Source organism: Anarhichas minor, unplaced genomic scaffold, assembly GCF_050575085.1.
Source record: "Anarhichas minor isolate MPS153535 unplaced genomic scaffold, ASM5057508v1 ptg000011l, whole genome shotgun sequence".
NCBI lineage: Eukaryota > Metazoa > Chordata > Actinopteri > Perciformes > Anarhichadidae > Anarhichas > Anarhichas minor.
The window spans coordinates 690,631-702,306 of NW_027466457.1; the positions used below are offsets into that span (position 1 = coordinate 690,631).

General features: G+C 40.7%; 1 protein-coding gene across 1 annotated transcript; it reads right to left on the reverse strand.

Moving 5' to 3' along the window:
- Nucleotides 1-576: 576 nt before the first annotated feature.
- On the reverse strand, nt 577-10,958 carry LOC142947306 (thromboxane-A synthase-like). Its single transcript, XM_076088792.1, has 14 exons — nt 10,886-10,958; nt 10,440-10,576; nt 10,072-10,165; nt 8,819-8,871; nt 8,651-8,747; nt 6,648-6,764; nt 5,537-5,625; nt 5,309-5,457; nt 4,875-5,005; nt 4,455-4,790; nt 4,204-4,292; nt 2,844-2,981; nt 2,211-2,373; nt 577-1,810 (listed from the first exon to the last, which is right to left on the reverse strand). The coding sequence occupies exons 2-14, from the start codon at nt 10,526-10,528 to the stop codon at nt 1,697-1,699; spliced, it is 1,659 nt and encodes a 552-aa protein (XP_075944907.1). The 5' UTR covers nt 10,529-10,576; nt 10,886-10,958; the 3' UTR covers nt 577-1,696.
- Between the last annotated feature and the right edge of the window lie 718 nt (nt 10,959-11,676).

The window sequence follows — 11,676 nt, forward strand, 5'->3', positions numbered from 1 at the left end:
GGTGATATGGAATGATCTGGTTGTTATGTAATAAATAGATTACAGATTGCCATTAAAGTAGTGAATGTCAATATACATTGAAGTTACATTTTTTTGGATCGCCTGCCACAAACGCTTTATTATTGAAAGGGTAGAAAGCGACAAAGATCCCTCTCAGCAACAGTTGACTAAGAATAGAATAAATTACTAGTTATGGGTAAAAGAAACTGGAAGCATCAACATGTGTGCAGATTAAAATAGGAAAAGGTTCCTGTTTCAGTGTCAAGTGTAAAACAATGCCTATAACAAGCTGGAATATAAGTGTATTGCTTTAGCAAAGTTTTTCTTAAAAGGTCACAGTATATATAGTTTTTTAAATTATTCCATAACTATAACTATTTCAATTGTAAATACATTTGGTGTCTAAATAATACGGTATTTGTCTGTTAAAATAGCCATTATTGAAGTAGAGAAGAAGAACATTAATATAACAGGTGATTTTTTAATGGTAGTGAATAATGATAGAACAGAGAAATCTCATCATCACGCGTTAATATTTAGTTGCACACAAGTGGTATTTGACTCATTGTAAATGTATATCATTCAAACACATTCAGGCCTCTGGCCTTTAATCCCAGCTGCTGAAATATACATTTTCTTTGTTGGATACATTTGAATTAATCATCAGTAAATCACTTTTATTGTATACATTCATAATTAAAATAAATTCAGGGCTGTAACTCTCAAGCATCTTAGAATAACTCCTAAACACTGGCTGAAATTCTTAGTAAGATGTATCTACCTGCACGATACGTAGTTATGTAATTGTTTTCCTTTGAGTACGGTGCAGATGTTCTCCTTGAAGGATAATGAATGAGGTCATCAAGAGAAATGAGATAAAATGCTTTTACTCCCACTCTTTGAGGTTGAACTTGATTTGCCCTGAGAATTTTGGCCGACTAAAGTCCAGTTTCCTGTTCTGAGACATTTGATAAGCGCTGACTCATGTCCTCAGGAATGAAAACAACATGAGGATTTCCTATCCTGTCACAAAACAACCTCTCTCACTCTGAAATAGCAGCTTTCATCTGAGGAGGTTAAAAGACGCAGACGCATGACAGCGCTGCTGCGTTGGGCATCATCAAACAGTCTATTCAAATATAATCAGTAACACTTGCCAACATATGTACCTCCGTCTATATCGACCGTGGTAATCTGCGATTGCATGGAGGTTAATTAACCATCATTCATGGGAGGAAGCAGTAGTAAAGAGAGCAGCACAGTTTAACAACAGACTGCCATTAAATGAAGGAATGTGCAAACTTTCAGGTTCAGGTGACAGATTTGATCGACAGTGCATGCGACAAACTAAAACCATTGTTCTGATTAATGAATAAGCTTTTTATGACAGACACCTGTTCAAAATCGATCTATTAAAAAAATCAATATTTCTACATGCACACTTATTCTTTTATCCGCTCCTCTCTTTACTCACGTCTCATCAGTCCACTCTCCGGCTCGAATAAAAGCACAAGACGGGCACTTTAATTAAGGTATATTGTAACTTGTAATTTACTTCATCATGTTACCTATGGAATAAAGGAACAGATCCTTAACACTGACACACATGTGTCAGTGTCACAACATGGACCTGCAGAATGCTTTGTATCTATTCATAGGATTTTTCTACCGTCCATGATGATGAACCGGCAGTTTTTTAATTGTCTGGCGGAGAATCCACTTGACCTTCTCTCAGGTCTCTACTTTGAATTTTCACAAATATGCCGTTTTTAGGTCCTAGAGTGCTCGACGACTTCAACTCAAGAGGAACCTGCACAAAGGAAAGAGCACTATATGTAAAAGCAACATCTTACATATATTTTACATTTTACAAATGAAGGATTATGTTCATAACCACATATGTAAATAGCCGACAGACACATACTGAATTCTGACCACGACATCATAAATCATTTTCAGGTTTAACATTTTAATTTCTTTACCATAATATAACCATTGAGTTCATGATGATGGGATGTTAACAATAAATTCAAACCACTCGGTACAGTTGCTTTCACTGTAGGACTGACTCAACAGATCAAATACTAAATGTGACCGGCCAGCGGTAAAATACACTGACAGTTGCATTTTATTTTTATTTATTTTTATTAAATGTATCTTCTTGTGTGTATGAATCGTTTGTCTTTAGTGTTTCAAAGTGTCCAACCCACCTTGGTCTCAGAGCAGGCCACTATGCTGAACCTGTGGAACAGACGCACTAGAGCCATTTTGATTTCCAGTTGAGCGAGCCTCATCCCCACACAGTTACGGGGACCGGCCCCGAACGGCAGGTATACAAATGGATGTCGATTGGCCTTGGCCTCTGGTGTGAATCTGGAGATTTTGGATTGATTAAAAGCAGTAGAGAATAGGAGTCAATCAGCGAGATACACAGTGACTTCACTACCTTCGTTATAGCCGTGTTAGACATGAGTGACAGAAGAAAGGTGGTGTGTACTCTACATGTTAATGCTGAAGACATTGACAGGTATTACAATAAGGAACTGAAAACATTTTATTATTTACACCTGTGCTTTCCTACTGTGGCATGTTAAAATGTCTTCTGTGAGCTGTATCAGTAATATTCGGCTTTAACTTATGCAACACAACAAAATATCAATATTTTGAATGGCTGCTGCACACTTCTTTTCCATTATTTGCAGGTGTTGACAGACACATGAAATACATTTGTAATGAATGAACATGTTAGCAAATCCAGTTCAGCCATCTTCTAAATGTATATAATGAAACACAAAGCACAGGCACGTTAGTTTTGCTTATGTAGAGTGAGAACAGTCTCCTACCGCTCAGGGATGAACCTCTCAGGCTCTGGCCAATGCTCCGGGTCGTAGTGGAGGAAGCCCGCTGGGATCTCCAGCGTCGCTCCTTTAGGGAGGAATTGTCCGTTCAACACACAGTCCTGGTCGATGTCTCTCGCAAACCTTTGTGGGGAACAAATGCCATGGATGCATGTTTGATTCCTGTAATCTACTGTATGTATGTACAGGAATAAATGAACGTGCTCTTTGTGACTGTAGTACATCTAATCCAGGGGTGTCCAAACTTTTTTCAAAGAGGGCCAGATTTGATAATGTGAAAATGCCCAAGGGCCAACAGTCCCTGCTGACATTATTTTAAACAATACAAGTAGCCTATACATACATTGTTATTTAATCATTTTATTTTCAATGACAGCTAATAGCAATGTAACCAAATGTAAGCAGCTATAATCACTATTTTAAAGTGATTAGTGACTCGTCTAAAACATTTTAAAAAGGAATAACTTCAATAGAATCATTCTATACACTGTAGCTTCTTTACATTCTATTAGAATGTAAAGAAGTTACATTCTGATACAATGTAACTTCTTTACATTCTATCAGAATGTAAAGTAGCTACAGTGTTGCCTTTTCTTTCCTTTTCTTCCCACAAGAACATAATTTTGTCAGGTTGATAAAAAAACGTCACTTTACTTCCTGACATTATTGTTACTTTACCGCAGGGGTGTCAGATAACACAAAGAACAAGCAATCTAAAAGCTAATTACATGGAAACCGATCAATATTCTCACCTCAAGACAATCTTAAATATGACTTAGTGAGGGTAATGAAAAGTTGTCTCACATTTAAGTTCAACACACATGAAACAGGCTAACGAAAAAAACTCGGTCTTCTTCTCGGGGCAATTATGTTTTCTGCTATTTTCATAACACAGTCTTTGATAAACTCACCTTCCGTAAAAGGTTTGTCATGTTTAGCAATTACCATGGCCACTTGGTAGCTTACTTTGATGATGTTTTCATGTGAAAAGGACCGCTGCTGTGTGGCCAAGTTATCTTGGAGTTGCTTCACTTTTCTAGCACGGTCGCGCTCTGATAGCTTGTTGTAGCATTAGCATGTTTGGTCTCGTAGTGTCTCTTTACATTATATTCCTTAAACAAGGCAACAGTCTCATGACTAATTAGGCAGACACAGTTGTTTCGGTTTGTATGATTTATTCATTCTGTTTTGACTGTGCTGGCGGGCCATAAATAATGCATTTTAAGACAGAAGTTGCGGGCCATATAAAATCTGACCTCGGGCCGTGATTGGCCCGCGGGCCGGACTTTGGACATGCCTGATCTAATCAAAATGCACCTTTTATAATTTTATGTTATTCATTTACCTGAATGCAGGAGGGTAGAGGCGCAATGCTTCACTTATAACCATGTCCAAATACTTCAGCTCCTGGACATTAGTGTAATCTGGTGACTCCTGCAACAAAAGGAACAAATATAATAAATCCAGCATAGTTCAGTTAAAGTTTGAACCATGAAAACCATGTGCACTGAATTTCAACTGTCCACAACTAAAATCTTATGTCGTAAGTAGCTGAAGAAACTGAGATCAGATCAAACCGTAACGTGACACACTCACGTGTCTGGTGAAGAAATCATCCACTTCTTGCTGTACTTTGCATTGACATTCTGGGTTGATGGCCAGTAGGTAGCAGGTGAAGGCCAACGTGTTGCTGCTGGTTTCGTAGCCCGCCAGAAGAAAGACAAAAGCCTGTCCCACGATCTCATCCTCAGTGATCATCTTTTTCTGTGGACGCCTGGAGGACGGCTCCTGTGGGTGAAGACGGTCGTCCTGATCCGACGAGTGTTGTGTCTGCTGATCACCAGCGTGACTCGCTGTGTCAAAGTGTTCCAAAGACACAGAGTCTTTGCTGGTTCGTGCGTCCAACATCAGCTGAAGAAAGTCTCTACGCCGCTGCATGCAAAAAAAACAATACATAAATAAAAAAACGTAATGGGAAATTATACGTTGTACTGTATTTAAGATTATGAGATTCACCTGTTCAGCAGGCTGCTCCTCTCTCTGCTTGATGATCTTCTGAATGATGTTGATGAAGAAGTGATTCATCTCGTCTTGTCTTTTGTTGGGGATGAATCTCGCCAGAGGAGCCATGATGAATGGAAAAGCAACTAGACGCACAAACCAAATTTGTTCATGTAATCTACCTGAAATGCCACCTTTACACACTCGAATATGACTGCAAATGCATGTTTTTTAAAATCTTAAATCTACAAACTATGCTAAATTCTCTTCACATTTATTGTCCAATGAATTATTCCGTAACGTATCTATCTAACAGAAGATAGTAAACCCTCCCGTTTCTAGTCTATGTTTTAATAATATTTTATTCTTTTGCCTTCATTGCATTCCTATTATGTCTCACATGTAATAATTCATGCATATAAATAACAACACCAATAGATTTGACTGACTGAAAAACAGCATGATGGGACTGAATAAAGACAAGGAGAAGAACATCTGAGCATGGCGGACAAACGGGTCGTCTGGGTTCTTCTGAGAGTCCACCTGAGTACCAAATGCCACGCTGGCAATAACATCCATGGTGAAGCATCCAAAACACCTGCAAAACACGCACAGATATGAGGACAGGAAAGTACACCATGATACCAATAGCCTTTGTTCACTGCGTGTCTGATTACCTGTGGATGTCAAAGGCCTCTCCTGACTCAGCGGAGACATTCAAATTGCTCATCAGGGAATCGGTGGCCGTGTTGATGAGAGGAACCATCTACAGGAAAACATAAAAGACAGTGATACTCGTCACAGCGGCTGTGAGTTTCTGGGAAAGGACAGACACTCATTGAAATTGAACTGTAAAGTCAAGATGTTTCAATATTTTAAGTGATTAATAAAGACAAGAAAGAACTTTATGAGAAACCTGTCACGGTTTAGGCTTTGCCCCCTGTGTTCCTGTGTCTCTGTCTCTGAGTGGTATGAACAGTTTACGGGAACCTACCTGGCCTTGGGAGGGCCTCGGAGTGTCCAGAAGGCAAACCATGACTAGATGGACTGCCCTTTCAACTCTCGTAGGAGGCAGAGGCAGAGGAAGGGTCAGACCCCCGTCTCCGCTGGGCCGCAGCTGTCCCCCGTCTCCGCTCCAGCGTTTGCTCCTGGTTTGTACCTTTGCTTTTTTGTGACTTTGCCTTTTTGTATTCTGTTTGGATTTTTGCCCGCTCCCTGTTGGAGACGCTTTAAGTTGTTGTTTATGACTTTTTTTTAAAGTAAAATACCTTGGTTCCAACTTCACCTCGTCTCCAGTGTCTGTGTCTGCGCTTGAGTCTTAGCTAAACCTGTGAGAACGTGACAAAACCCTCCAAAAGTCAGAACAGTGTTTTGAAAGGAAAGCGAATTTGGACACATGGACCATGAACTCAACACGCCTTGGAAATATGCCCCATTTCTACAAAGGAGTCCTTCATGTCCTCTCCGCTCCTTGCACCTGGACTGAGAAGCTAGCTCCAAAATGATGCAGGTCTGATATGTACTACAGTTGCAAGCAGTGGGGCAGCACCACTATCAATTAATTAGACATGTTTATCAGCAGAACCAGGACACCAAAAAAAAAACCTCAATAGTTAAACAAAACCACACTTCTAACCATCCATCTGTGACAGACAGTAAGTTATTAGACACAAAATGTAGCTCTATCTTCCATCTGCTCCTTTCTAATTGGCAAATTTTAAGACCACAAAATAACATTCTTCGTAATGAATACCGGCTGATAATAATTGCCACCCACTCATGTCTCACCTCTTTCATCTTGGCAGCACTGAAGGACGGGGTCAGGATGCTCCGCACTCTCTTCCAGCGTTCATTCCTCAGCATGAGCAGACAGTCAGTCATGGGCTTGGTAACGAAGTGACGAGTCTGCGCAAATAGACAGGAGAGTCAATGCACAAACATCTGTTATCAGAATCAGCTTTATTGGCCATGTATGCTTACGCATACATGGAATTTGTCTCCAGTTTCCACTCCGCTCTCAATGTACAAACACAAATTTACAATAAACAAGAAAAAATATATACAAAGAATAAAAAAGGGCAGCAAAAAAGGTATAAACATTTAACAGCTACAATATAAGTATAAATATATATCTAAAAGAAAAAGTGTGTATATATATATATATACACACATGTGAACATAAACCTATAGACAATGGCATGAATTGAGGTGATTGTGCAAGTGGTGGTATTAGTGCAGTATAACTTATTTATTGTTCATCAGAGTGATGGCCAGTCGAAAGAAGCTGTTCCTGTGTCTGGTGGTTTTGGCGTACAGAGCCTTGTAGCGCCTACCAGAGGGGAGGAGTTGGAACAGGTTGTGTCCAGGGTGTGAGGGGTCTGCAGTGATCTTTCCAGCCCGTTTCCTGACTCTGGAGGTGTACAAGGGCAGGCTGGAACCAATGATCCTCTCTGCAGATCTGACAATCCGTTGCAGTCTGTTTCTATCCTGTTTGGTGGCCGATCCGAACCACACAGTGATAGAGGAACAGAGAACAGACTGGATGATGGCTGAGTAGAACAGGATCAGCAGCTCCTGAGGCAGGTTGAACTTCCTGAGCTGGCGCCGGAAGTACATCCTCTGCTGGGCCTTTTTCCGGATGGTGTTGATGTTGGGAGCCCACTTCAGGTCCTGGGAGATTGTGGATCCCAGAAACTTGAAGGTCTCCACAGCAGACACAGTGTTGTTAAGTATGGTGAGGTGGGGTAGTGTTGGGGGTCTCCTCCTGAAGTCCACTGTCATCTCCACAGTTTTGAGCCTGTTAAGCTGTCCAACCTCCCGCCTGTACGCAGACTCGTCACCGTCCCTTATGAGGCCGATGACCGTTGTGTCGTCTGCGAACTCCTGTAGTTGGTGAGTTCTTCCAGGCCTCTCCAAACTGACGAGGGGTCGTTGGCTGAAAACTTTTTCTCCAGCTTTTCAGTGTAGCTCCTCTTTGCTACCCTGATCTCCCTTGTCAGTGTGTTCCTGGCCTGGTTGTAAAGGATCCTGTCCCCACTTCTGTAGGCCTCCTCCTTGGCTGGACGAAGCTGCTTGAGCTTTTCAGTAAACCAGGGTTTATTGTTGTTGAATGTGCAGAAGGTTTTATTCGGCACACACATGTCCTCACAAAAACTGATGTACGATGTCACAGTGTCAGTGAGCCCATCCAGGTCTGTAGCAGCAGCCTCGAAAACACTCCAATCAGTGCAGGCAAAGCAGGACTGTAGCTCCAGCTTTGCCTCGTTGGTCCATCTCTTCACAGTCTTCACCACAGGCTTTGCAGATTTTAATTTCTGCCTGTAGGTCGGGAGAAGATGAACCAGACAGTGATCAGAGAGTCCCAGAGCTGCACGGGGGAGTGAGCGGTATGCATCCTTTATTACAGTGTAGCAGTGGTCCAGTGTGTTTTTGTCCCTGGTGCTACACTTAATATGCTGTCTGTATTTAGGCAGTTCTTTGCTGAGGTTTGCTCTGTTGAAGTCCCCAAGAACAATGAGCAGGAAGTCTGGATGTTTGTGCTCCATGTTGTTGATCTGCTCAGCCAGGTGTTGGAGCGCCTCACTCACACAGGCCTGTGGTGGGATGTAAACACCGACCAGAATGACCGAGGAAAACTCCCGCGGTGAATAAAAAGGTTTGCAGTCTATTAAAAGTGTTTCTAGGTGAGGGCTGCATGATTCCTTTAACACTGTGACATCTTATCATTACATCATTGGGGCTTATACTGAAAGTGTACATGTGCATGTGCATGCTTTGGTTAATGTCCTCACCAGTCTGTTTGTGAAGCTGCTGAAGTCCCTGACCATCACCTGTCTGAGCATGTCAGGGTCCGCTATCACCACCACCGGTCTCCGGCCCAAATAATACCTAAAATATACCAACATGTTCGGACCATCATTTCATCAGATGCTGATGCAGAGAATACTTCTTCTACTTACCCACAAACTCTGCCATGAGTCTTTATGAGATCATTGATCGGGTTGAAAAAACCCTGAAAATGAAACAAAGAACAACATCACAACATATAACAAATAACATTCCAAAACATCAGAAAGGAACCAGAGAAGCTCTTCATAAGAACGAAATAACTCCATGTTAGAGACGGATTGGTATTTGGGCTGTTGTCTTAATGTAAATTATAGAACGAGGTAACATGACAGTCAATCAGCTGTATGACTCTGTGGGAGCTGCATATATGCTAGTTTTTGTTAGCTTACTTGTTAATCAAAAGCCCTGCCTCATTTCAAGACACTGCAACTTGCTTGATAAATGTCTGTAGTGGGAGCTACAGGGGCCATGGCCACCTTGTTTGATGACTAAATCACATCAGGATGTGCTGTGCAGAGACACATCTGTATACCATAAACACCTGGAATATCAGTGTTTAATGTTACATAAAAACAGAGATGATCCTTAACTAAGAAGTAATTCTCTTTCAGCTTTCTATATTCTTGAAAAATAAGAATATTATTCATCCATTTGACATATATTATTGATCAAGTAGTAAAATTATATTTTCCCTCTGTAAAACACAGCACAGAACAAACTTTATGACCTTGTCACTTTAGCAGGCTGATATGAAACAAAAGTAAAACACGATGCAATCATTAACACATTGATCTATGTGCAGTAACATGTCGTAGAAAGGTGGAGGTCACATGACTGCTGGATTGGGGTGCACAGGAGCAAGCTCCCTGGAAGCAGCCACAGGTGTGCTAATTGGTCAGCTGACACAGGTGCACTGATTGCCCCGAGTTCGTTCACTGTTTGCACTTTGATTGAAGAGGTTCCCTTTGTCCCTGAGTGACTAGTCTGTGCCATTTTATTCTGACATTATTATTGTTATTATATATTAAAGTAGGGATGTAACGATTTGATAGTTAATTGATTTTTGCATTCAAGTGAATGTGATAGAATTTAATTTGTACTCTTTTAATCGTAGAAATTAAACCACTTCACTACACCTTAATCCAACTGAAGAGAATAAATGCTTTCAAATGGAACCTGCTGAATGTTTCTTCTTCTGCTTTCATAGCAATTAAATATAGTTCAGTGCATTCCTGTAAGACGATGTTGTTCAGTGGGTAAAATGTCTTGTTCAAATCAGTTTTTAACAGTAGTTAAAGATAAAAAAAAAAAAAAAAGGTTAGAGACTGAGAGATGTTTGATGGAAATTGCAGCAATATCTTACCTGGCGAAACATGAATATGTTGCCCAAGAAAGGTACTGGCTTTGGATGTTTGATTCCACATCGAGAAAGGACTGAATAGGGGTAAATTGAATACCTTGAATACAAAGAGTAGAGTTGTGTTGATGGAAAAAACAAATAAAGCAAATGCATCCCCAAATAATCCTGCCATTGGTTTATAATCAGTCTTTTGAGATATTCCTTCAAGGGCTTCCCCATAAAATGCTATCAGAAAGCCCAACATGCCAAACCGAATGAGGACTGTTGTGAATATCTGAATTTACACAAAACGTGCGTTATATATTAGTAGATAACTTAACTTCATTTCCGTGATGCAGCTTCACAAACGGGGATATAAAGCATTTACTCACCAGTAGAGAAGACCCAGAAAGACGAGGAAGAGGCTGAGTGTCACAGACAGTCCGCTGGCCACATTTAGGACGTCAACTAAAGCCTCCATAGTGTAAAAACTCCTCAGTTCTCCCCTGCCAGCATTAGATCAAGGCTCCTTAAAGACAAGAAGGTAAAACAGAAAATGATCAGGTCAGTGTAAAAGCTGCTGTTTACGACACGTTAGTCAGCAGTACAAGTAGATCATCTACAAACTATTCCTGTTCTGTGAGTTAGTTGTATTGTAGTTTCTCAGTATCATGGCTGAACATGTAGACCACATCTTTCATACTAGTTCAACAGAGGAAAGACAAAGACTGCATCTCTTTGTGGACTATGCTCTCAGGCTGGTTTGTCTCCTATTGATGAGTTTCTAAGACGACTTGCAAAGTATTTGTTTCCGCAGTTTTGTCTGAAGAGTGCTCACCTTTCCCCTCATTTTAACAATGGGGGCATGTCTACTCTTCCTGTGTTTGGCACAGATGCTGCGTCTTAAACCTCTTAACGAGCCATAGTTTAACAGTAACGTTACCTAAAGCACACGCTCTTAAACAGCTAACCATACATCTTATCTTTATTCCAGTTGAAATGCGTGTTTAAAACCCCAAAAACAGACTGTAGGTAATTTGTGATGCTCGGCTACTGACGCAGGCTACAACAAAGTATCGCAGGTTATTACCCCCGTTCGTCAAAACAATTCTTGTGTTTGTCTCCTCATAGTGCATCATCACACGGCTCCAGTTCCTCCACAGCTGAAAGTTTCCCATCCCACTGGGACACGACTGCCCAACCGGATTTTGGATCCAAGGTCTCTTTTAAAGTATGTATTACTGTGTTGCCTTTCTCCCTGTTCCCCAAAAATAAGTGTTTTGTTTTTTTACGTGTCTGTTTAATTATTAATTTCAGTCCAATGTTTCAGTTTATTTGATAAATTATCAATGAGGTTATTGAAAAAAACACAAGCTTGTAGTTATATTGCTGTTTCATAGGATTATAATCATTTGAAAGGGGTTCACCCTGTTGTGTGTTTTTTTTTTTTACTGCACTGTGCTTAATACTTCAGTTGTTTTCTTGTTTTGGACATTAGATATTAATTTATGCATTAATGACCTGTTTATCTGCACTGTGCTCCTATCTTTCAGCTCGTACCTCTCTCTCAATCTGCAGAGGAGTACAATATGATTGAGAAGCTGTTTAAGCGCACCATGCCCCAGAGTA

Excerpts from the sequence above, each read along its gene's own strand:
- LOC142947306 (XM_076088792.1), bottom strand. The coding sequence starts at position 10,528 with ATGGAGGCTTTAGTTGACGTCCTAAATGTGGCCAGCGGACTGTCTGTG. Across the intron at positions 10,166-10,439 it reads TTTCTGGGTCTTCTCTACTG|GTATTCAATTTACCCCTATT; the intron begins GTGAGTAAATGC and ends TTTGTATTCAAG. Across the intron at positions 1,811-2,210 it reads TGGCCTGCTCTGAGACCAAG|GTTCCTCTTGAGTTGAAGTC; the intron begins GTGGGTTGGACA and ends TCCTTTGTGCAG.